Genomic DNA, 27,397 nt, shown 5'->3' with positions numbered 1-27,397 from the left:
CAGAGTTTGCTGCCTGGGACCCACACAGTGAGAGGAAAGAACTGACTTGTGAAAGTTGTTCTCTGACTGCCACTGGCACTGTGGCTCTTGTGCACCCCCACTGCATCCCAGCCACCCACACAACACACAAATAAAAACAACAGCCTCTATAAGCTGAATCAAACCAGCATGAGTTTCTGAGCTCTTGATGATGGAAGTTACAAAATAATCCCACCTCGTTCAGAATTACGTATAATAAACGGTTATTTATTTAGGGAAGACTTACAAATCACTGTCCTAAATCACAATCCTCTGCACAAATGGAGAACAGGAACAGAGTCTAGCAGCTGGAAATGAGAGCTGGATGCAAGATAGAGTGCACACGCTTAGCAGCCGTGTTTACAGTATAAGAGACCCTGCCCAAGTGGGCTGGTAACATAAAGGCTATTGGCTGAAGGAGGCGAAGGCGCTCCCACAGCAAGCTATGACTCAGAAAGATGTAACTTTGTCTTTTCTTTTGTTCTGTCTCTTTCTTTCTGCTGCTGGTCAGAATTTAGGGACTTCTTCACACCCTCTTAAGCTCCCTCACCTCCATGTGACTGTGTGCCTCCATGTCAAGTGGCATGGCTTAAACCTTCTCTCCTCCATTTTCCTCCTCTGAGTAGCTGCTGAGACGTACAGCTTATCTGCTGAAGGGATTTTTCTTTTAAACTCTAATAAAATTGCTCTTGAATGTCAAAAAAAGAATGTAATTTATAGACCTCAGTAGTGCAAGTATCTAGACCCCACTAATTCTGTGGAAAAGTAGAATTTCTGAAATTCAGACTACATATTCTGATTAAAAAAGAAAACAACTTTCTGTAAACCACTGAAGTGATTCTTACTATTTTCATAAGTGAAAAAACAGATTTACTTGTTATAATAGTGAGATTTATAAGTTTGTTATTTCAATGTGTGTATGAGTAATTTTACAGTTATTACTGGGAGACTTAGTTTCTAATGTTGAACATGTACTGGGTTCATGAAAAATTTGTTGTGTTTCTCACAATTCCTGTATGCATATAGGAAGAGTATATCTGCCTTGTTTGTGAAACTAACCTAGAATAGCATTTCTAGTGTAAAGTCAATGATCTCTATACTTTGATTAAAGAATTAAAGATGGATAACTACTTTAAAGCAAACTCACAGGAGGATTCTTAATCTAAAATAAAATAGAAAGTGCTTGACTTTAGAGAACACTCTTGAGTGATATATGCAAATGAGCTCTGATGAGGCTATTATATAATTACCATCATATTCACATGCCATTGTTTAACTAAGGAATATTGAAACAGAGAGACAATATCCTAGTTTTCCTTCAATTGTATTCTCTCTCTCTCTCTCTCTTTCTCTCTCTCTCTCGTGTGTGTGTTTTGTGCTGTATGTGCACATGTGCCTTGGGTGCTTCTACCTATTCATGCTCAGAGGCCAGAGGAGGCTATCAGTGTCCTATTCTATCACTCACCACTTTATTCCCTTGAGACACAGGGTTCCTCAGTGAACCTGGAGCAGTTCTGGCAGCATGTAAACACCAGGGACTTTCCTGTTTCTTCCCCCTACAGTTCTGAGATTACAGGTGTGTGTCATTACGTCCCACTTTTTACATAGGTGCTGGGAATTTGAACTATGGTCTTCATGCTTGCCCAGCAAGCACTTTTACCCACTGATCCTGTTTCCAGTCCCCCTAGTTATGTTTTCTTAGCAGGCATGCTCTTAGTTATGAGGGTTGGGGAAGAAATCAGCTTGCCATCCTACCATTTGTGTACACACTTGAATTTCAGTCTGTGCTTGTTGCCTCTGTCCTCTGCTTGGTCTGCAGTCAATATCCTAATCCCTCCTCTTTCCTTCAGTTCAGTTTCTTGGTCTAAATGATGTTAGTGTCTTGTGGGATATGTGTGGAAAGTATTGTGGTAAGCCAGGAGTAGACCTGTTCACCACTTTATTCAACCAATCCTGTATTTAGCCTTTATTTAACTTTGCCTTCTCAACCACATGATACTTCCAGTTCCTGGCCTCTTGGGTTTATAGACTTGAATTGGCTTGCTTCCTGTTAGGTTCCTACTCTGAAGGTATTTCAAGTTTTCTGTGTTGTGTGGTAAATCAGTTCACTCCTCTCCTACTGTTTCGGGCAGACGTATTAAACCTGCTACCTGCTATATCTCCTTCCCCATTTTTTCCTTACAGCTTTATACTTAAAAAAATTACTACATTGTCATTAAGCTTTGAGAGGGAAGGGGGATAAATATATTGTCTTACATAGGGTTTCTATTGCTGTGAAGAGACACCATGACCACGGCAACTCTTATAAAGGACAACATTTAATTGGGGTGGCTTACAGTTTCAAAGGTTTAGTCCATTATCACCATGATGGGCCGTGGTAGCATGTAGGCAGACAGAGTGCTGGAGAAGGAGCTTGATATGCAGGTAACAGGAAGTGAACTGTGTCACTGGACATAGCTTGAGCATAGGAGACCTCAAAGTCCTCCCCCCACAGTGACATACATTCCAACAAGGGCATACCTACTCCAACAAAGCCACATTTCCTAATAGTGCCACTCCCTATAGGTTTATGGGGACCAATTACATTCAAACTACCATGTGTATGCAGTCAACATGTCATATTTCTGGAATATATACTCACTGTTAACTTAGAGTTACTCCATTACCTATATTAGTGCTGTTACTTGAAATGTCTAGGAGAACTATTTAAAACATACTTTGAGGGCTGAGAATCATAACTGGTAGAGTATATGTCTAACAATAGAACTCTGGGTTTAGTCCCCAGTACACTACTCCCTAAATTGAGATGATGGTACCTTTCAGGATTTATGTTAAAAGTGTTTTCTTTTATTGTTAGTTAGCAATTTGCTTCAAATTAATATGAAAACTTCCACTTGATTTGTTTGACAGCATATAATACAGTGTATTGAAGGGAAAAATGAACAAAGAATTGCTCATTGGATTTGTTGACAACTGGAAATGTGAGAGTGTTTGCCTAACGTGGGCAAGGACCTGGGTTCAGTCTCCAGCTCCAAAATCAGAAGGAACCAGGGAGTGGGGGCAGGCAGAGAGAAAGAAGAAGTTAATCTGATTTCACATGGAAACTTTAACCTTCTATTAAAATGACTAAATGTCAGTGAGATCTGCCACTCTGACAAGGAGGCGCAATTTAGAAGAGGAAGAGGTTGAAGGCAGTGAATAGCAGAAGTGACATTTCATGTTTGTCTTCTGTTGCATGTAAGTGAGCTTTGGGGATTAATCTAAAGAAGTTTCACTTATTGATTGATTGATTGATTGCTGCTCAGTAAGTCCATATTTAGCAGTAGGTTTTTTAAAATATTTTCTTCCATTTTTTTAATATTTTTATAATAGGTAACAAAACTATGTCAGTAAACAAAAGAATTTGCCACATCTAATGACATAGTCTGTCTGTCTTTTGACTAATCCTCTCTGTGTAGAATAAGCTTATGTTTTAAAAGGTGAATGTCTCAAGCTGTTCTTATACTCTTGAGTATTTCTTAGAAAAGACAGAACGTTTTCTATTGGATTTGATTGCATTGTAACAAGGACCTTTAAACATTCTTGTTTGTTCATTTGTTTGTTTTTTTAAAATTTCTGAGACCGTATCTCACTGTGTAGCTTTGACTGGCTCAGAAGTTACTATGTAGACCAGGCTGGCTAGGAACATACAGAGATCTGCCTGTTTCTGCCTCTGGAGTGAAGAGGTTCACTCTTCTTACTTGGTTCTTAGTAGAGTGATTTAGAAAATATGTTGGTTTTTGACATCACTTAAAATTGTGGTAACACATCTAGTGCAGGTTATTGTGCCTATCTGTCACAGTTTTCTCATCCATAAACTACAGAGAGCAAGATTGTCTTTTTAGGAGGGATATATGGAAGGGAATGAATTGATTAGTATTAAGTGTATAGACAGTGTTGAAGTACATAAGGATACCTTGCTAGAGTGTTGAGAATTAGATGTAACAATATTTGAAAGTGCTGAAAGACCTGACCTAAATAAGAAAGGTTATTGGTGTTATTTTCTATTGTATATGTTTACATGTTTACTCAATATTTTTACATTACACTACCCCCTTTCAATGTCAAAATTTTCTAGAAACCGGTTGATGACAGCTGAGCATTTGGACTCCATTTACGGTGCCTGGGATGTGGCAGATATGCTGGTTTTAGAATCTTTAAGAGGTGTGCCTTCTTAAAGGTTTAGGTTGTTGAGGATGCCGTGTTGGGGAGAGATTCATGTAGTTCTTATGTGATTCAGGTTAGGGGTTTTTTGTTTGTTTGTTTGTTTTCAAGATAGAGTTTTTCTGTAGCTTTGGACCTGTCCTGGAACTAACTCTTGTAGACCAGGCTGGCCTCAAACTCAGAAATCAGCCTGCGTCTGAGTGTTGTGTGCCACCACTGCCCAGCTCAGGTTAGTTCTTGTTAGTGCATTGTTATAAAAAGGCCAAACCAGGCCTTGTCTTGCTCTTTGGCTTCGTGCGTCATCATGTGCTGTTACGTGTGCTATGACACGATACCATCTGCCATGTTTTGAAGTAGTCAGAGTGTCTTCACTTTGTGCGTGTCTGGCTTTGCATCTCCAGAGGTTAGTAAACTCATAGAAACGAAAGTTGTAGCCCCACACATTCCCTAAACCAGCAGCGAGAGTGGCACTACTGCATCTAAGTGTCTTCAGCATTGAAATGCATCTTACACGGGCCTCAGTTGTTACTGATGCTTTTCTTTCTGAAGAATATGAAAAATAACCGTGCATTCCTGACGAGAGTTTGATGAAGTAGTGTTTCTTAAAAATATCTCTCGAAATGTGAGCCATGAAGTAGTCTGAGATCTGTAGATTTAAAAGAGAATTTATAGGCATGTAGGCATTGTAAAATTTAGTTTCCTTTGAGTTTACTTTTATTTTTAGTCTTTTCATCCTATATAATGACAGGCGTGTACTAAGAAGAGTAGCTAGCAGTGTTACATTGTGGTGACTTTTATATTTGACCAAAAATCCAAAATGTTTTGCTAAATTGAATAGTCATAGTATATATTTAGGAAGTCTAGAAAGCAAAACCTTGAAAACATTTTCTCTGTCTAGTGAATGAAAGTGATTGGAATTTTGTATAAAAAAATAATGAAGTTTGGAATAACTGAGGTGGGACTTTGCAATTTGATATCTCATAAAACTGCAACTGCTTTAAAATAAAAGTAACAATCAGCTAATACTTAAAATTAAGTGATGAGTCTGTATAGTTTCTAGATGTATTTTAACATGCACTTTGTTAGATACTGTGACTCACAGACTTTGAAGTGACATTGTGCCACAGGAATGTACAAATGAGCCACGCAGACTTTAGTGCTAGAAGACTGCATCTTATCATCAGAATAAGATCCTTAGATAAAGCCGTGTTTTAGTCTTCTGTCAGACCTGTTTTAGCGTGTGAGTGACTTTTCAAGGGCATTTGTATTTTATTTTAAAAATTATTTTTATTTCGCATGTATGAGTGTTTTACCTGCTTATGTTTGTGTATCACGTGTGTGCCTGACATCCACAGCCAGAAGAGGGCTTTAAATCCACTAGGATTTTACACACACACACACACACACACACACACACACACACACACAAAATAGGGTTATGGTACACCATGTGGGTGCTGGGAAGCAAACCTAGGTCCTCCAAAAGAGCAGCCAGTTTGCTTTTAGTGCTAACCCATCTGCCCAGCCCCAATAGTTTTTTGTTTGTTTGTTTTTTAGTTTTTTGAGACAGGGTTTTTCTGTGTAGCCCTTGCTGTCCTGAAACTAATTTTGTAGACTGGGCTGTTCTCAAATTCACAAGGATTTGTCTGCCTTTGTCCCCTGGGTGTTGGGATTAAAGGCGTGTGCCACCACCACTGGCTAATAGGGTTTTTTGTTTTGTTTTGTTTTCTTGTGGACGAGTCTGGCTTTGGACTCACAAAGATCTGCCTGCCTCTGCCTCCTAAGTGCTGAGATTAAAGACATATGCCACCACCGCCCAGCCATTTTTCAAATTTAAAAAATTTTAGATTTATCTATTTTATGTACATATGTGAGTACCTGCATATATGTGTGTGTAACCTGAGTGTGCCGATACCCACAGAGGCCATAAAGATAGTGCTGAATTTCCTGGAGGTTGAGTTACAGGCAGTTGTGAGTTTTGTGATTGGGTGCTGGGAGGTGAGCCCAGGTCCTCTGCAGGAGTAGTAAGTGCTCTTAGCCACTGAGCCATCTCTCCAGTCTCACTTTTTTTATAATCTTTAATTTTATGGGAATAAAAATTTACTTTGATAAGAACTAACCAAAGATGTTACTTATGATCTACTAACAGGTGCATTTGATTATATAACTTTTTTTTTTCAAATCTAGCTTGTGTTAATTATCTGTTGCATTATGGTAAGTTGTTACAAAATGTAATGGCTTAAATTAATACACATGTCTTATGGTTTCTGTGTGACAAAAATTTGGGAGCAGCTTAATCAGATGATTCAGTGAAGTTGTCAGTGCTTATCTTGAACTGAGAAGCAGTGGGGTGGCTCAGTCAGGGTGTGCACGTTTGTGCTGCACTTTTTATGAGGCCTCAGCTTTACTATATGGAGATCTTGATAGGGCCACTTGAGGTTTTCTTGGCTGGCTTTCTCAGGAGTGGGTGATACTAGACAGAACAAGAAGAAAACACTGTATCTTTTGATCTATCTTCAGAAGTTCTACCCTGGCATCTCTGCAATATGCAGTTGCTTACACAAGCCTGCCATCTGTAGTACTGGAGGGGGCTGCACAGAAACACTACTACCAGGAGGCAAGGATTATCAGAGACTCTTTATCACACTTCTTACCAAAACCAAAAGGATACAGGAAAAAAAATATAGAAATATATGGGAACAATCAGAAAATTTGAGACCAAGATAGAAGTTGTTTTAGGAAATAAGGTCTTACTCCCAAATGAGCTATCTATTATTGTTCTCAAAGAAACATTGATTGTAAAGTGACTAATACTTAGCAATACTTGGGCATGGTACTTTGATAACTTTTCTGAGTCTCAGATCTTCAATTGGTTAAGTGGGAGTCATATACTTAAAATAGACTTGCAAGTTTCTCTTAAAATAATAAATTAAGATATTCATAATATCTGATGATAGGCATTCAGTAAATATAGCTATTATTTTATAATTTTGATGGTAATATTCATTTTGATGGTAATCTTCATTGGCATCTTGACTGAATTTCTTTTCATCCAAAAGACATACTACTAGGAGTGTTGGTTAGAGCATTTCCAGAAAGGTTTAATTGAAAACCTACATGATGGTTGGTGGCACCATTATATGGGCTGGGGTTCTATACTGAATAAAAAGGAGTAAGGAGGAAGTCACCCGAGTAACAGCATTTATCCCTGTCTGTTTCTGACTGGATGTGATGGGACCAGCCCCTAACATTCCTGTTGCTGTGTTTTTTCTCTGTGATGAACTCTGTCCTCTGAACCTTTCGCCCCTTACATTGCTTTTGTCAGTTGGTTGTTCCAGCAACAACAAAAAAAGTAATATGGAAAATTGTTACATAGAGTATAACTTTTGCCATGATAATCCTGACAGTGTGCATTGTTGGTTGTTAGTTGATTTGTGGGAGAAATGTGCAGGTGTTTGGAGCTGTGAACTAGAGACAGGCCCCACAGTGCTCTAAGTGGAGCTTACTGGGTCATTTTGGTAGGAGTTCAGAAAATCAAAATTCCAGGAGAAATGTGGACAATGGAAGCCTGAATCCTGAGGTTTCAGAGGGGAGCAAGATTCTACTGGGAAGTTGCTTAGAGGCCATTCATGTTATTTTCTGGCAAAGAATGCCTGAATTCTGGTAAGTCAAGTGAGACTTATGGCAAAAGTAATGATCTATAATAATTTGTTTGGCAGAGGCAATTTTAAGATAGGATAGTATTGACCTGTGGTGTGGTCACTTGCTGACTGCTCTTATCCTAGTTTAGAGGAGAGAGAGTAGCAAGTGGAACTAAAAGATTGACAAGGAAAGGCGTGTGATTGAGTTTGAAGTTTTAACAAGGAGGATGCATAGAAAACACCTGCAGTTGTTGAAGAGACACACACAATTAAGGAGAAACCTTGTTCTTTTGCAATGGGACAATAGGGAAGGTGTCCTGAGGGCAAGACCACACCCATCAAAGGCTCCACTTTAGAAGAATACAAACATTTTGTTTGCATGTTTGTATTTGAATCTTCAGATAAGTGTGTTTCATTTGAAATACTCATAGATATATCAGGAAATTAATAAAGGAGAGACAGGAGGCTTTCAAAGGAGCTGTCTCAGTTTCTTTTATATTGCTATGAAGAGACCAAGGCAGCTTATGAAAGAGAGCATTTAATTGGGGTTTGCTTACAGTTTCAGAGGGTGAGTTCATGACCATTATGGTGGGGAACATGACAGCAAGCAGGCAGGCATGGTACTAGAGGAGTGATTGAGAGTTCATAGCTTATCCACAAGCATCAGACAGACAGACAGACAGACAGACAGACAGACAGACAGAAACACACACACACACACACACACACACACACACACACACACGGGGGAGGGGAAGAGAAGAGAGAAAGACTGAATATTGGCTTGGCATGATAAGAGCCCACACCTCTTCCAACAAGACCACACCTACTCCTTCCTAAAACAGTTCCATCAACTAGGGATCAAACATTCAAATATATTAACCTTTGGGGGGCATTCTCATTCAAACCACTGTTTGAGGGAGATAAAACCACTAGGAGGGGAGATAAAGTGCAATGATATAAAGGAGAATAATGGAACAAGGTTTAAAATTAGGTGGGGGATAGTAGTCCAGGGTGCAGAAGGAAATATAGGGTGAGATAACAATAAAGACCTTTCAAAAAAGTGATATTAGAATTAACATAGAATTTCCCTGTTTGTATATATACTGTTATATATAGTCATATATATATATATATCACATATGCACAGATACACACACATAAAAGGATTAAAGTGGAGTCACCCTATAACAGAACAACAGTGTCCTCACTATGTACTCAGGTTAACAAATAAAAAAATCAATGCCAAATTTATTTCTTTTGGCATTGTTAACAAGTGAGATTCTATCCCCCCCAAAAAACATTAAAGGCTATTGCCCTTGCTATGATTACACTATTGCAAAGGACAGCACATTTTCCCTCCCTCCCTCCCTCCCTCCCTCCCTCCCTCTCTCTTTCTTTTTTAAGGGTGTTTCCCTGTGTAGTCCTGACTGTCCTGGAACTCACTCCTTATACTAGGCTAGTCTTGAACTCAGAGATCTGCTTGCCTCTTCCTCCCAAGTGCTGGGAATAAAGGTGTGCTCCACCTCTGCCCAGTGATATCACATTCTCAAATCATAGAACATGGAGAAAATCAAGCTGACTTTGAATCTTCATTCTCACTGGCTAGCTTTTCATAGTTAAAAAAGGTGCTGTGCTGTTGAAATATGAGTGGCGGGGCTGCGTCCCCGGCACCTGGCCGCCACCATGGCTAGCTTCACCCCAGCCGACCACATGGCTTATGCCCCGAAATAATTACACGGAAACTGTATTCTTTTAAACACCGCTTGGCCCATTTCTATCTAGGCTCTTCTAGGCTAGCTCTCGCACCTGGACTAGACCATTTCTAATAATCTGCTGTAGCCCACCATCTGGCTTACCAGGAATGATCTTAACCTCCGTCTGTCTGGAGTGCGAGAATCATGGCGACTCTCTGACTCAGCTTCTTTCTCCCAGCCTTCCATTCTGTTTACTCCACCCACCTAAGGGTGGGCCTATCAAATGGGCCTAGCAGTTTCTTTATCTTATTTTATTTTTTGGTTTTTTTTTTTATTTTCGAGACAAAGTTTCTCTGTGGTTTTGGAGCCTGTCCTGGAACTAGCTCTTGTAGACCAGGCTGGTCTCGAACTCACAGAGATCCGCCTGCCTCTGCCTCCCGAGTGCTGGGATTACAGGCGTGCGCCACCACCGCCCAGCCCTAGCAGTTTCTTTATTGCTTAACCAATGAAATCAACAGATTGATATATGACACTCCCCCATCACTGTGCATGCTGCCAGAGGAGAAAAGTAGTCATCAGTCTTACCTATCTGTGGACCCTGCAAGCTATTGTAACAAACTGGCCTCGCAAGACATGTTCACAGATGGGAGTGACCAACCACTTAATGATTGCATCTACTCCCGCTCCAGAAGATAAAATTCATACTTTGCACTATTATTGGGTCAAGAACCTATGGCTAGATTAAGTCGTAGGGATTAGGGGAGAACCTTCTTTCTACTCTTCTGCTAAATAGATGTAGTATTCAGTTGATTCCTGGTAACTTATTGTTATATCCATGAATAAATGCACCTCTCAAGCCTCATTGGAAAAGCTTTTATTGGCAGTAGATGGTGACTCACACAGAGACTCACAACTGGCCCAGTGTACATAGACTAAGAGGCTGTGGAACGCTCATCTCTAGTGTGGGACATGTATGTCATACTTTCTCCTCCCAAGGCTCATGGATAATTTTGGAAGAGGAGGTAGAAAGAGTGTGAGAGCCAGAGGTGGTGGATGGACTACAAAGAAATAGTGTCTTCCCCACACAATGAGGGTAGCTGTACATATGAACTCACAATGGTTGTGACAACATGAACAAAATCTGGAGAGGGCAGTTGGGCACATAATCCTACCCCTAGTTGTGGAACAATTGTTAGCTTCTGGAAGAAGGAGAGACAGTTTTCTTTAAGAGTGTAGCCCCTGGTAAGCTGACCACATTCCAGTGGAAGACCACACAACGAAGAATATTTGGGCAGCACAAATTGGGCTTGATGAATGGGGAAAAAAAAGGACACAAACTTGGGCCAGTAGCGAGGGGGAAGTGGATCTGGAATTGGGGAAGAGAGGGTATTATATCTTTAAAACACATTTTACAGAATTTTACAGAAACTTAAAAAAAGCAAATTAGTTTAAAAGGAGAGAGACTAAATTGAGAATGCCATTAAGGAACCCTATTCTAAAACAACTGCCAAGGGAAGTATTTTTCCTAGGTTCAGCTGCCAAGATGTACAGAGGGCACCATAGCTATGGCAGAAAGGGGACAGGCTACAATTGGAGCTGACAGCAAGACTTGGCAGTGTTGTACATGTAGTGCTGATTTTGCATGCATATGGAATATAAGACATGGGTCAGAGAGGTTTGCACCAAGATTCCAATCAGTCATTGAGGCCGGGTTGCATGTGGCAGAGTAGATTACCTGTAAGGATGCCTCGAGAAGCCATTTCATAAAGTTGTGAAGGTGAAGCTTAAGTTGCGGTGGAGAAACTACGATGTTGGAGGCTGTAGGACTATGGAACATTGGTGAAGAAAGCAGTAGGCCTGGTATTGAGCTGACTAAAGAGAGGCTATATGTGTTGTAGGCAGCAGGGCTGGAGGGCTGGGACTATCCAAGCCCTTCAGATGCTGGGCATGGAACTGCAAGATTTAGTGTTTGCCCTCTAGCTTCACCTTTCCATTCCTCCCTTTTGGGATGTGAATGTTTTTTCTATGGCATTTTATATTAAATGTATGTAATTTGTGTTTTGATTTTACAGGGCCTCATGGTTAAGAGACTCTAAGAAGAAACTTTGGACTTTTGAATAATTTAGGAACTGTAAAGTCTGTGGGAACTTTTGAAATCAGAATGAATGAATGTGTTCATATTCATTGAACTCTGGGTATGAGCCTTTTGGGGTCAGGCGTGGGTGGAATTTGAGAAGGGGTGTACTTGTAAGTGTACTTAGTCTTCATTTCAGCTTTTCTGGATTTGGATTTGTCTAGGAGATTCATCTCCGGGTGTTTCCAGGGAGGTTTAACTGAGGAGGGAAAACCAACCTGAACACAGGTAGCACCATGGGCATGGGGTCTAGGCTGAATAAAAAGGGATTTTAAAAAAGCCAGTTAAGCATCAACGTTTATCTCCCTCTGCCTTCTGACTTGATAGAATTGACCAACTCTGTCCCTTTCCCACCACCATGTCTTCCAACGATTGATTTTCTTCTCAGACTGTGAGCTGAAGTAACTCCTAAAATGCTCTTGTCAAGGGTTACCTCACAGAAATGAGAAAAAGGGACTTAGGCAATTATTGACTGGTTATTTGTATCCTTAGCTCTAATATATATGTAAAACAGTCATCGAAACAATGATTCTCAGACAATTATTTCAGTTTTAGTTTCTAAATGACTTGATAGCTTGCTTTCTTTCTTTATTGCTGTGTTTATGCACATCTGTTTGGGGACCAGAGGTCTTTCGCTATTGCTTCCCATCTTAATTTTTGAGGTAGTTGTCTCATTGAATCTGGTACTAGCAGATTCTGATAGACTGGCTGGCCAACAAATCCCTGAGATCATCCTCGTCTTGCTTCCCCAGTGCAGGTGTGCACTGCCATACAGGCCTTTTTATGTGAGTCCTGGGGACCAAACACAGATTTTCATGATTGTGGGGCAGGTACTTTACCAACTGGGCCGTTTCCCAGCCTCTCCAGTTTTTCATTCTCACCCATAGTGTACATTCCTACCAACAATTGCCACCAACAGTGTACAATTATGTACATTCTTACCAAGATGTTGTTGCTGTTGTAGTAGTAATGCTATCTTGCTGTGTCTTTGTTTTGTATCCCTTTGATAATGAGTGGTGTAAACATTTGTTCATGTGGCTATTGGCTCTTTGTATCTCTTATTTGGAGAAATAACCTCTTGAAGTCCTCTGAATCAGACATTTTGTGTGTGTGTGTGTGTGTGTGTGTGTGTGTGTGTGTGTGTGTGATATGTTTGGCTACTAGGAATCAAACCCAGTGTCTTATTCATGCGATGCAAGCATTATGCACTGAAGTTATACATCCAGTGCATTGCTGAGAATGTCTGCATGGCTTTCATAAGAGATGCTCATCTGCTGTGTTTTCTTGTAGTCTCCCCTTCCTTCCTTTCTTCCTTCCTTTCTTTCTTTTTTTCCTTCCTTTCTTCTTCTTTTTTTTAATGTGTATGGGTATTTTTGCCAGCATATTTGTCTGTCTGCCACATGCATGCCTAGTGTACACAGAGGCCAGAAGAGGGCATTGGGTCTCCTGGAACTGGAATTACAGACAGTTATGGGCTACCATGTGGTGCTGGAAATTGAATCTGGGTTTTCTGGATGAGCAGGCAGTGTTCTTAACTGTTGAATCATCTCTTTAGTCACTTGTAATGTTGTTTTAGCTTTGATAGTATGGTTTTGCTGGCTAGAAAGGAACTAGGAAATTTTCTCTGTGTTCTTTTTTATTTTATTTTTTAATAAATATTTGAAGAGATTTAGTATCAATTCAGCTTTCTTACACATTATATATATATTCTGATTTTCTGTTTTTTTTCATGATTTAATATTGGTATATTTTTATAAATTTCTAGGAATTGATCTTACTGGTCAGTACACAGTTGTTTATAGTGTTCCATAGCCCCTTTATTGCTATAGAACCTGAAGCAGTGCTCTCATGTCCATTTATGGTTTTGCTAACTTCTGGGTTTTTTTTCCATCTACTTAGTCAAAGATTTGCTAGTATTATTGAAACTGTCAAAGAAGCATCTTTGCTTTCACTGGATTTTATCTTGTTTTCCCATTTATGTTATTTACTTACTCTAATAATTTTATTTCCTTCTGCTAGCCTTGGATTTAGTTTGTTCCTCTTTTTATAATTCTTTAGGTTGTTGGTTTGAGCTTTTTTAGCTTTTGTAGGTATAAGTTTTCCTCTTTGCAACTGCTCTCACTATGTCTCATAAATGTGTGTTTTCCATTTCTAATTTGCTTTGTGATTTGCTTGATACATGAGTTATTTAAGGGAATATTGTTCAGTTTTCACATCTTATGAATTTTGCGATTTTATTAATTTTTTTGCTGATTTCTAAGTTCATTAGATTATGATTAAAGAAGATACTATGTACCATCTTTTAATATGTATTATATCTAAGTTTGCCACATAAATAAACATGATCCACATTGGACCCCTGAAACACACAGCAGCTGCTATGCAGACAGCTCTGAGGACACTAGGCACTTGTCCAGTTGAAACTCAGTATCAGCGTAAACCAATAGAAAGGCAAGAATCTACAAGTTGAACCATCCTCCCTATCCATCTATGTGTATGACTAGCAATTTCCAGTTTTCTAGAACCTGGAAAAGAAACCCCAATGCTACTTCCTCCTCCTCCTCCTCAAGCCCATTTCTTTTCTACACATTTGGGGGATATCATTACACAGGCATGGTTGACTATGTATAGGGAGGCGATTGAACTTATTTCCAACACCTTGCCCTCCCCAGAAATTCAGAGCTAGGACCGAAAGTTTTAACCCTGTAGTCAATTGTTTTCATTGGCTAGCCTCCATTCTGAAGCTGTTTGAGATTCTCCTCTAACTCCTACCCCTGGAGCAATTTTAGTATGTAAAAGTCAGTAAATTCTAAAGGTTTCATGAGTGCCAACCAAGGACTTTAAAGACCAAATACCTATTTTTTATTATATTGCCTATTCAAATTGCATACAGTGAATCTTACTGAATATTTTTTCATTTAAACAAGTAAAGTTTTAATATAGGTAATTTTCTTATACTTTTATAAAACAAAGTGAACAAAGATGGATTAATTTAAGAATTTTAAACTTTTTTTATTTTGTTAGAGATCTTTTAGTTAGGCTTGGATAGATATGGAACTAACAGACTAATTATTAAGACAAAGCAAATAGTAAATTCACTTGGGAAGACTATAATGTGCTAGATGTGAATACTTTTGAAAGAGAATGGGCCACTCTAGAGGTTTATTTATTCCTTTTCTGTATTTATATACTTGAAAACTGTGGGTGGGTGGTTCTGGGGAAGCGCGATTTTGCTTGCCAGGAGACATTTAACAGTATCGCAGCTGGGAGGTGAGGATTGATGCTGGTGTCTCTAGATGTCACTAGAGATGCTGAGAACTCTTCCTCTTAAATTATTTAGCCCCAAATGTCACTTATTTTAAGGTGGAAGAGCTCAGTCATATGCCAGTTTGGGAATTGGCAGTAGTTAGCTGTATTTAAAACTTGAAGTGGTTAAAGTCACTAAGTTTATGGTTAGTTCTTCATCCCTTATCTACTTAATGGGTTGAAGAATATTTTGATTTATATGGGAAGCTCTCTTTACATTAAATTCGTGCTCTTTCTCTCTTTAAAAAACATTTGTTTATTTTTTTTGGAGGGGGAGTCAGGGAAGCATGTGCCATAGTTCATTTATGGAAGTCAAGAGGCAGCTTGGGAAGTTGGTTCTCTCCTTCCACCGTGTGGGTCCTGACTTTGAACTCAGGTCGTCTGATTTGGCAGTAGTAGCACTTACCTGCTGAGCTGTCTCTCATCTCTGTCCTGAGAAATGCTTCTTAGTCCAGCTCCCAACCTACTTATTGAGAAACTACACTGTAACTATCCAAATTACCTAAATATGGTTGTTAGCTAATCTACTGTATAATTTGGGGGAAGAAAAACTATAAAATCCTTGTTCTTTTTATAGTCCTAAGCTTTTTAGAGTTTCACTAATAAACATTTATATCTAAAATAGAAAGATTTCTGGGGATTAGGTATGGTGTCTCAAGCTTGCAGTCTCTGCACTCAGGAGGCAGGGCAGGATTGCCATGATTTGTAGACCAGCTCAGGTTACAGATTTTTTCTAGTTTTTTGCACTTTACTATGTGGTCCAGTGGTTAGGACCTTTTTATTACTAAATTTTATTTATTTAGTGTGCATGTGCATATGCAGCCATGTGGAGATCAGAACCTTCAGGAGTTGGTTCTCTCTAGTGTTTGAGTCCAAGGGATTGACACTGGCCATCAGGTTTGAGATTATATTTTCATCCACCGAGCCAACCCCATCATTAAGGGTATTTTTCTTTTTTGTTTCTTAAAAAAAAAATCTGTCTATCTATCTATCTATCTATCTATCTATCTATCTATCTATCTATCTATCTATCTATCATCCAAGCCACAGTTTCCCTTCCCTCTCCTTTCACTCTTCTCTGTTCCTACACCCCAACCCACTCATCTTCTCTTTCTGTTTAGGAAAGTACAGGTCTCCGTTGAATATCAATAAGACATGGCATATCAAATTGCAGTAAGACCAACCACCTCCCATGTATTAAGGCTAGGCAAGGTGACCCAGTATGAGGTGCAGGGTCCCAAAAGGCAGTAAAAGAGTCAGTCAGAGACAGCCCCTGTTCCCACTGTTAGGAGTCTCACAAGAGGACCAAACTACACAACTGTTCTATTTATGCAGAGTGTCTAGATCAGTCCCTTGTAGGCTCCTTTGTCAGTTCAGTTTCTGTGAGCCCAGGTTAGTTGGTTCAATGAGTTTTCTTATGGTGTCCTTGACCCCTCTGGCTCCTACAGCCCTTTCTTCCCCTCTTCAGCAAGATTCCCAAACACCACCTAATGTTTGACTGTGGGTCTGCATGTTTCCATCAGTTGCTGGATGATGACCCTGATGACAATTGGGCTAGGCACCAATCTGGTCACAGGAGATGGCCAATTCAGGCTATGTATGTGCTGTTGCTAGGAGTCTTAGCTGGGGTCATTTAGCTAAGTCTGTAACTTCCTGGGAGATTCTCTTGTGCCAGGTTTTTACCTGACCCTGAAATGCCCCCACCTCCAGTAGTCTCTTTCAGTACTTTTCCCTGTGCTCCCCTCTAGCCTGATTGCTCATGTTCCCATCCCCACCCGCCGTCAGTCCTCTCACGCAATCTCTTTTATTCCCCACATTTTTCTTAATCCAGAGTGTTTTTGATCTTTTGGGTGTGTCTTCATTTTCTGTTGCCCTTTCATTGTAAAGTATATAAATGAACACTCATTAAAGATTGTACAATGTGGGATGGATTACTAAAGTTACCTGAAAATAGTTCACTAAATTTTTAATTTAGAAAACTAAATATGGTTACTAAATAGTAAAAAAGAATTGTTTAGCTCATGTGCTTTCAGTACAACTAAAATTTTGTGATTTCATGCATTATTTTTCTTTCTTTCTGATAGGCATTCAAGGATATGTTGTATTCAGCTCAGGACCAGGCACCTTCTGTCGAAGGTAAGATGAATTAACTTCTAGGTTTAGTCAGAGAAAAACCTCTTTTCAAGGAAAAATATTTTAAATGCTGGACTATAAAATGAACACTATAATTTTCTCTATTATGTATGTCTTTTGGGTTTTGATATGACTTTTTAAAGCATTTTAGCTTTTAAAATGTCTGTTTCACGCTTAACCTTGGATGGTTGTGATGAACCTTGTGCTGTATTCTTGAGTCATCGGTTATTGATTAGATATGAAGGGCTTCCCTGAGGCTCATATGCAAAGGCTTGATCCTAGTTGGTGACACTATTGTGAGCTCAGCTGGGGCCTATTTGGAGCAAGTAAGTCACTGGGAATATGCCCCGGAATGGCAGACCTTGTCCTCAGCCCCTTCTAGTCTCTCAGTGTTCTGCCATGCACTGAGCTGCTGTGTTCCACCAGATGCTACTGCCATGGCAGAACAATAGAGCTAGCCAGTCATGGACTAAAGCCTCAGAAAGTGTGAGTTGAAAGGTTTGTCTTGGGTATTTGGCACAGTGACAAAAAACAAAAACAAAAAAACAAAATAAAACTGACAAACACATCATCTTAGGGCTGTGAAACATATTGGTTTAGTCGAAGGTTTTTCTGTTGCCTTCGTCAATCAGTGGTGTGTGAAGTCCTTCTATATATGTGTTGCTTTTATTGGTTAATGAATAAAGAAGCTGCTTTGGCCTGTGATAGGACAGAATAGAGCTGGCTGGGAAAACTAAACTGAATTCTGGGAGAAAGTAGGCAGAATCAGTGAGAAGCCATGTAGCCCTGCCGGAGACAGATGCCAGACACTAGATGGAACTTTATCCAGTAAGCCACAGCCAATGGAGATGGAGATGGGTTAGTTTAGGATACAAGAGCTAGCCAATACAAGCTAGAGCTAATAGGCCAAACAGTGATTTAATTAATACAGTTTCTGTGTGGTTATTTCAAGTCTGGGGTGTCTGGGAATGAGCGAGCAGCCTCCTACAACACCTCAGTGTTTATATCCATCCATCATGAAGTCTTAGTCCATAATTAGTTAAACCAATATAACTTTTCTGCTTATACAGTATATGAAGCTATATCAACAAAGTCTAAGACAAGATTTTAGCTTCAACTTTTTTTCATTTATGTCTTGCAGTGGTGGGGCTTGCCATTGTATGCTTACACAGAGGTCACTGTGTGGGTCACAGGGATTGAACTCAGGTCGCCAGATTTGGCAGCAGTGTCTTTACCTGCTAAGCCATCTCACCAGCCTCAAGCTTCAACATTTTTAAAGGGAAATATTTATTAGGACTTAATGATATCTAAAAAGTCCTTTTGTCTTCTCTTTTTCTTTTCCCCACAGTCCTTAAGTTTTAATAGAGTTAAAAGCTTTGATGCCAGAGAGGAGTATTTTTATATTAAACTGGCGATTACCAGTTATATGTCTCACATGCAGCAAATCAGGGATTCTTTTTATTTACATAATTTACATAATTGTCTGAGTTCACAAACAATTAAAAAAAAAGCGACACTTTGTCCCTGTCTCAGACTAATTGAAATAGGATCATGGGGTGGAACATGGGCATTGTAATGCTTAGGGTAGGTATGCTAGATACCATAAGGTTTTATGCAGCTGCCAGAAGCTAAATTTTAAACCATTTTCCAGTGATTGTCATGTATAGTGTATAACTACAGTAATGTCAGTTTAGTTCATTTTACCCTTCTAGACATTAATTAGCCCATAAGTTAATAGGTTTCTTAAATTCATTGATAATTTGATTAGTTTATTTATATAAGGAATTGATATGGGATTCCTTTCTGTATGCCGTGAATATGTTTTTATTACCATTGGATAATAAAAAGAAGCTGCTTTGACCGATGACTCAGGCGTATTTGTAGTTAGCTCTTCTTAAATTAACCCATTTCTGTTAGTCTGTGTATTGCCACGTGACTGTGGCATTACCTCATTTTTTACATGTTTTCTTTCCTCAGTGGCTGACTGGGATCTTTCTCATTCAGCAGCTACATGGCATCTCCTTGACTCCACCTTCTTTCTGCCTGCATTCAGTTTAGCTTTTCCACCTACCTATATTCTGCCCTGCCATAGTCCAAAGTAGCCTTTTATTAACCAATGGTAATAAAACCTATTCACAGCATACAGAGGGGAATCCCACATCAAGGAATTTTTTCTTTTTTAAGACAGTGTCTCATATAGCCATGGCTGACCTCAAAGCCACCAGATAACTTGAACTACCTTAAACTGGATCTTTCTACCTCTGCTCCCTGAGCATTGGGATTATAAGCATTTGTCATCACTGTAGCATGAATTCTAAATTGTCTTAATAATAAAAACCCAGTTATCAGGGGGTGAAGGCTGAAGAATCAGAGAAACAGAGCAGCCAGCCACTAGAGTTCTTACCTCTACCAGTGCTCAGACCAAAAGGAAGATCATGTCCTCAGACTGCATTCTCAGACTGTCCTCAGACTGACTGCCTCAGACTGACTACCTCAGACTATGTCTGAGCTCCTGTCTCCTCCTGCCTTGTAGTCCTCTCTCCTACCAGCCATTTCCCTTCCTGTCTCAACCTCCCTAGTGCTAGGATTAAAGGCATGTGGCTCCCAAGTACTGGGATTAAAGGTGTGCACCACCACTGTCTGGTGTCTGTGGCTAACTAGTGGCTTAGCTCTGAACTCTGTTAGATTACAAGCAAAATATCACTACACATTACATCTTGTCATATATAAATGAATATAATATATAATATAAAAGAATGTTTTTTAATAGTATCTAATGGGCATTTATTTTTAAAATATTTATTATTGAATTGAATAAGTAAAAGCTGTACTATATTATTTAGATATGTTAAATGTTTATAGCTTATTGTTAAGATTAAAGAACATTTATAAGATTTGTGAATTTGTCTAATTCTTTAAATGCAATCTTTGAAAAGATTTAAGGTAGCACCAGAACAAGCTTCTAATAAGATTCTAATAAGTTATATAATAATAACTACAGTAGATATGAAAGAAGTAACAGCTGAGGAAATCTGAGTAAATTTTGGACTTTGACTAATAATAATATAACATTATTATTAATTGTGGTAAGCTGTTATATAAGATGCTCATGACAGGAAATGGGTGGGGGTAGATGGAAACACTTTGTACTATCTTTCTCACTTTTTTTGGTAAATTTATAACTATTTTAAATTGAAATTTTTATTTTAAAAGAAAATAGATACCATAAGGTTTTATGCAGCTGCCAGAAGCTAAATGTAGATCGAACTTTGCAGTTTTTTAAGGTTCCAAGGATAGGATAAAGGAGAATATAATTTCAAAGTGCGCATGAAAGGGTCATGGAAATGGCTCAGAAGTAAAGGTGCTTACTATGCAAGCCAGATGACCTGAGTCTGATTTCTGAGGCCCAGGTAAAGGTGGAGGAGAGAGCTAACACCACAGAGTTCTCTGACCTATGCACATGTTGTGGCATGTGCCTCCACACACATACATCATGTATACACCCACAATATCAAGATTTTTTTTAATTTAAACGTGCATGAGGCAGATATATACTATTTGCTTAGGAAAGGTCAACTTCGAGCAATAAATAAAAGATTTCCTTTGACCTCTATGAAGAATATTTGGTTTATATAATGGATAGGATCTCTAATAACAGTTTTCCAGAAAGCATGAGACACTGAGTTTCACAAGGTTGCTTCCTATGATCCAAGGATGCAATCTAAAAATGTATTATTATGGTCCACAAGTGCCCTATCTGGTTTTATGTTGATTTCACCTCCTGTACCCTCCACTTGCTTGCTAGCTCCAGCTTTGCCTTCCTTTCTGTCTCCAAGTCTGGCTAAGCTTGGACTTGTATTAGAGCTCTAAGTATGGGCCACTGTGCCTTCCTCTAGAATACAAATTTTTTGAGACCAAGATTTTTAAAATTTTTTTCTACTGTTTAATATCCATTATCTAAAATATATATGACCTTTGCACATTCACTTGGTTCATGAATGAATAAGAATACATAAATTTTTACCTTTATTTGAAGCCTAAGTATTGTCTTTAGGGAGAAAGAACAAATCAACCTAGTTTGCTTCTTTATGTAGTGATTTTTTATGTATTTGTTTTGTTTTTCTTCCCTTCTCCTGTGGGTGGACTTTTCTGCCCCACAAGCCACCTCCCAGATATCCACACAGAAACTTAATATTAGTTATAGATGCTTTAGTGATAGCTTAAGTTTGTTTTTAGCTAGCTCTAATAACTTAAATTAATGCGTTTCTATTCATCTGTGTCTGCCCCGAGGCCTCTTTACCTCGTGTACATACTTTCTATCCTGCTCGCTCCATGTCTCATGGAGTCTCCTCAGACTCCTGTGACTCCTCCCTTCTTCTTCCCAGTGTTCTCTCTGCCCCAAAAATACTGCCTACTTATTGGCCAGGCAGGTCTTTATTAGCAATGAGAGCAACACAACAATGCACAGACGATTATTCCGCAGCATTCTCCTTTAGAATACAGGATTTTACCTGCTGCTTAGATGATCGGACATTTTGTTTGTTGTGTTTTATGATGTTGATGTAATTTGAAGTGACAAATAGCTTTCTTTAAAATGAGTAAAACACATGAGGCAAGATCCTAATTTTGTGACACTATATTGTTTTGATGCCCAAGATATGACAAATTATTGAGACTATATTTTCTTTGCAGGAGGACACTGTTTCTTTTGTGCTTTAATATTTTGATATATCTCCTTTCAAAGATATGTGAAGTGTAGGTATAGATTTGAAAGATCACATGTGAGTTGTTAGGCTTTTTTTTTCCCTTCAGTGTAGTTAAAAATTTAAATGATACTGAATTAAGGTAAAAAGAATGGCCATTTTTCTTTTTACTATTTAGTAATGCATTCCTCTTGGTGGGAAATATACTTAGCCAACCTTAGCTAAATACAGCTAGTTTATTTGTTTAAAACAGCTATCTGACTTGATGTAAGTAACTGTCTATCAGCCTATTCTGTGTTTTTCTAACATTTTTTCTTTAATCTCACCACCTCTTCAATCTTATACATGGTTTTGTTAGAGCATTTAAGCCTTCGATCTGTTTATTTTTGATTAGCAGATGTGTTACAGTTTCCCTAAGCTCCTTAAGATTGAGCTTTTAGTAGTGCTGAAGATAAAAGTATGCTTGTAAATAATTCATTCTGAGTATCTGCTTGAATGAACAGAGTCCACTGCAGGCATTTTCTTGTGTCTCACCACTGCCCTAGATCTGAAGATTGATCTGCATTTCTAAAATCCATGAAATAGTTACTGCATGCGTAGGATCACTGTGAAGTGTGCATCCATAATATGTTGCTTTTTCACCATGTTTACAATCTGGTCTCATAGTCCCCAGTTTCCTTTTTATTAGGTTGTCTCATCTCTAAATTTTGTTTTTTATAGGTTTTATGACACAGAAATAAAATCTTTGACGTTTATAAAAAAAGGAGCTATGTTAATGCACCTTTTCAGCTGGGCAGCTGCGAAGAGTAGCTTTTCCTGTTTGGGTGGTGGTATTTGTCATTATGTTTTCAAAAATCCTTGTGCTTGAGATTAGTTTGTTGTAAGAGAAGACTAAACTGGGGGGTGGTAATGGAATGCTCAGATTATTTCTAGCAACTATTTTTTGAGAACCGTGAAGAAATAAATATGACTAAGAATTGAAAATTGAGATAAGACCCAAACCATTTATTGTGATTTCTTTAAGATTTTTTTTATTCTTTCTTTAACTTCTGTTAGAAAGGATATAAAACCCTGATTGATGCCATGAGTCATGAAATAGAGTTAAGTGCATGCCTTATTTTCTCCATCTCATTTTCTCATTTTGGAAAAGGATTGCATATTCATTTCATTTGCAGTGTAAAGTGACAGCTTGTAGATGAAAACGACTTAGTCCCCGGAAAACTGTCTGTGTGTGTGTTCTTGGGAGATGCTGCCAACCTCAGTGTGTTTGGTAATAAGTGCTTCTGAAGAACAAATAGCATTACTGTTCCAGAGATGAACTATCTACTCTTTCTCAGAAAGTGAATTAGAGGTAATTTAATACTCATTCGTAGACATTAACTAATCATATAAATAGGTAACAGAATTCTATTATAAAAATAAATGCAACTCAGTAGACTATAGATGGGATACTGGAGGAAATGAAATGTTTCTAATGCAGGTTTTTAATCTTGGTGATCCTGCAGAGTCAAGTACCTTTAGTAAAACATATAGCGTCACCATTAATCAAACAGTGCTGTTTCTTAGCTTATAAGAACAGCACAGAACAGACAACATTAAAAATGTGTGCTCGCATGTATGATAAGTCACTTAGAAAAATATATGAATGGATAGGATCTACCATGTGATATAAATGCTACAAGCACCATTTATTTGCTGCTAGTACAGAATTTACATTAAAAAAATCCAATGGGCAGTGGTGGCGCACACTTTTTATCCCAGCGCATGGGAGGCAGAAGCAGTTGGATTTCTGAGTTCATAGCCAGTCAGGTCTACACAGTGAGTTTCAGGACAGCGAGGGCAATACAGAGAAACCCTGTCTGGAAAAATTGAACAAAAACCTAGGACTGGCAAAATGATTCAGCAGGCACCACACAACCCTGATGACCTGTTTGGTCTCTATAACCCACAGAAAAGTTAAACAGAGAACTAACTCCTGAAAGTTGCCCTCTGACCTCCACATTCATGCCATGGCATATACACACGCACACATCACACACACAAACACCAATAAAAATAAATAACAAATTTTTAAAATCCTTTAAAAACCCGAATGCTGGCATTATCCAGAATAATATAGCAGGTATGATAGTTAGTATTAGTTCTCAGTTTGCCAGAATTTAGAATCACCTGGGAGATAGGCATCCAGATAGGTCTATGTGGGACTTTTGGATTACATTACTAAATGTAAGTAAGAAGCTGTATCTTTTTTTGTTTGTTTGTTTTGTTTTGATTTAGGGTCTAACTATGTATCCTTGTATGTCCTGGAATTCACTATGTAGACCAGTTGGTTTTAAACTCACATAGATCTGTCTCTGCCTCCTGAGTGCTGGTATTAAAGGCGTGTACCACTATGCCCTGTTGAGAAGACCCATCTTCATTGTGGACATAACCTGAGCTGTATAAATGGAGAAAGGAAACTGAGCACTAGATTACTTGTGTTCATTCCTCTTTGTTCCTGATTGTGGGTGTCATGTGACCAGCCACCTCAAGCTCCATGGGCTGTGACTAGGAGGCTGTGCAAGCCTGTAACCACCAGCAGATAGAACTTTTCTCCCCAAGTTGTATTTGTCAGAGTCATCATAGCAATGGGAAAATAAACTAAGATAGCAAGTTTATAATTATTAGAAGTTTGAACTATGTTCACTGAAACATATGTCTTGCATTAATGCTTTACATCCCATATTTATACTAAAATTTTTTATAGAAATGAAACTACAGTCAGTACCTGATTGCTATTTCCCCACTTTTCTAATTCTAGACTGGGACCCAGATAGACCTTGCCAATTTATGATGGAATCTTGACTCTTTTATTTGCTTCCAGGAAGGTTTTCTTCCTGTAGAAACTGCATACTGGGCTCTTTTTTAATGTAATTTCTGTTGGGCTGTTCATTGAAATGAAATAAATACATGTATATGCCTGAAAACATACAAAGATAAACCACATGTGTGTCTGTTTAAAAAGCAAAATACTTTGTTAAATGTTAGATTCTTAGTTAGTCTACTTTGGATTTGAAAAAGTGTGCGTTAGTTGAAATGTGATACTTTTTAGGTTGAGTAATATTCTCGAGTAGCAACCACAAGCTCAGGTCCTTAGAACTGGAATGTGGAAGATGAGGAACCCATATTGATTACATTTTCATTTTCTTAGCCATAGGGTGCGAGGCGAAACATTGTTTATCACCTAGGAGATTGAGTGGCATTTGTGGCTCTTGATGAGAAACTGACCTGCTGTATGTTTGTTGCAAGAGGTACACTCAGTGGGATTGGAAAAGAAAATTGAATTTATATTGGTGTGTTATCACAGGCAATTAATTTTGCATATATACCAGAGGAACATGAATATTTTTCCAGGTTGAAATATCTGTGCTCTGACATAGTGTGATAAATATATTTTAGAGTTTTGTTCTACAATCACTGTGCAAATTTTTTTTTTGTTTTTTTTTTCGAGACAGGGTTTCTCTGTGGCTTTGGAGTCTGTCCTAGAACTAGCTCTGTAGACCAGGCTGGTCTCGAACTCACAGAGATCCACCTGCCTCTGCCTCCCGAGTGCTGAGATTAAAGGCGTGCGCCACCATCGCCCGGAAATCACTGTGAAATTTTAAAATATGAAATTCTCACTAGGTTTTTCATAAAGGAATGCTTTTTGAGAAAAATAACTGTGTGAGAAAAAATAACTGCATTTCTTTACAAAGACTAGATCAGAATAAGGTAATTCATATGGTGAAATGTACTATTTGCATATTTTTGTTTTTTTCCTATAATAAAAAAATACAGATCTCTGTGTGTTAGTAAAATGTTATCTTTTAAGACTCCAGCAACTTTTTGCTTTAAAAAAATGTCATGATTCACTTATGACAATGGTAAATAATATTATGACAGAAAAAGTTAAGAGTATAAAATAATATTGTAGATTAGAAAAATATATATCTTCATGGGCATTTTATCTAGTGACTACAAAATCATCTTATTTTTAAGTGAAGTAGTGGGAGAATGCTTAGTAGAGGAGATGGGATTTTAGGCAGAAGGAAATTATATAAAATCCATACTTGTAACTTAAGCACTTGGGAGACTTGAGACTTGAAGATTGTGAGTTCAAGGTCAAACGTCAGAGGTGCTATGTCTCAAAAACCATTTTGGCTTCTGTAGCTTTCACATATACTGAGAATGTAGCCAACACCACAGTTGTGATCTTTGGGCAAACCAATTACTTTTGTCTTTTAACATTCCTACATACTTAGTTCTGTTTTATAGAATGCACTAGTAACTCCTCCTCCTCCTTTAAGGCCCAGCTAAAAGTCGTGTCCTTTTTAAGGATACTGTATTACCGTATATTTTTAAATGCTGCTTATGTTATGTAATGTGTAGGGAGACCAGAAAAATGAATGAAATTACAGTGTACAGTTACATGTGGTGGCCCAGGCCTGTAATCTCAGCCCATTAGAAATGGAGGCAGGAAGATCCTGTTTTAAAGCCAGTCTGGGCTACAGTAAATAGAAGTCTAGCCTGAGCTACGTCTAAGACTCTATCTAACCTAGTTTCTTCCTCCAAAATGTTCAGGGCACTAAATAGCTGACATGGTCTTATATCATTCATGGCATATAAATCCCTAAACAAAGTGGCCGACAAAGCCTGGAGAACTGCAAACCATTACCCAAACTTTAGACTAGGCTACCTCAAAGAAAAGCCCTTATAAATATTGCTACATGTGTGTGTTTGTATGTATATGTGTGTGTGTGTATTTTGTTTTTGTTTATTTTTAAAGACTGTGTAGCTCTGACCGTCTTGGAATTTGCTCTGTAGACCAGGCTGTTCTCAAACAGAGATCTGCCTGTCTCTGCCTCCATAGTGCTAGGATTAAAGCCATGTGCCACCACTGCTTACATAGTGAAAATAACTAGTTGGTAGATGAGAGAGTAAGTGGTAGGAAGCACTCAGTGATACATTCCACATATGCAGTGCAGTCCTAGAGATCTAGTTTTGAGCAATACCAAGTAATGCTTGGCTTTTTGCAGGAGCTCCATAATGGATTGGGTTGTGTTTTGGCACCTAATGCTCATGTTTACTTGAATGTTATTTGACTCCCTGAGAAGGTTGTCAGCTTATGGGGTGTGGTAGCGGTGTAATTTAAGCTTCATTATGTTTCCTTTGGTTTGTGTCAAGGCCATAATAGCTGTCAACTAATTAATTTTATTGATCAGCAAGGCTCCTGATTGGACTTAGAAGATCTTTTGCTCCCAGACTAATAATTACCCTGGCCTCTCAAACCTTTCGTTCTGGGAGTCAAGTTAACTTCTAGTCCTAGAGGATCACAACATTTTTTTTTGTAAGAAATATGAGACAATAAGGAGCAAAACTAAGGAGTTTGTAAGTGGACTTACTATTATCTATTCTTATAATGTATTTGCCCTTCTTTCAATATAGGGTTTTAATTTTTTGCTACAGCTATTACTGTTATTACTCTGTTTTTTAGATATGTTTCTGTCTCCTGAATGTAACTTGAAAAAGTAATACTTTTGTTAT

General features: G+C 38.5%; 1 protein-coding gene across 1 annotated transcript in view; it reads left to right on the top strand.

Moving 5' to 3' along the window:
* Xpr1 (xenotropic and polytropic retrovirus receptor 1) overlaps positions 1–27,397 on the top strand; it is a 145,029-nt gene that overhangs the window by 13,543 nt on the left and 104,089 nt on the right. Inside the window, exon 2 of the mRNA XM_075988290.1 lies at positions 17,084–17,135. Within this exon, the coding sequence (XP_075844405.1) occupies positions 17,084–17,135 (52 nt within the window). The remainder of the gene's footprint in view (positions 1–17,083; positions 17,136–27,397) is intronic.

The sequence above is a fragment of the Microtus pennsylvanicus genome, chromosome 10, assembly GCF_037038515.1.
Source record: "Microtus pennsylvanicus isolate mMicPen1 chromosome 10, mMicPen1.hap1, whole genome shotgun sequence".
In the NCBI taxonomy this organism is placed as follows: Eukaryota; Metazoa; Chordata; class Mammalia; order Rodentia; family Cricetidae; genus Microtus; species Microtus pennsylvanicus.
The sequence above is the reverse complement of the archived record's forward strand: the minus strand, read 5'-3'. Positions and strand labels throughout refer to the sequence as shown.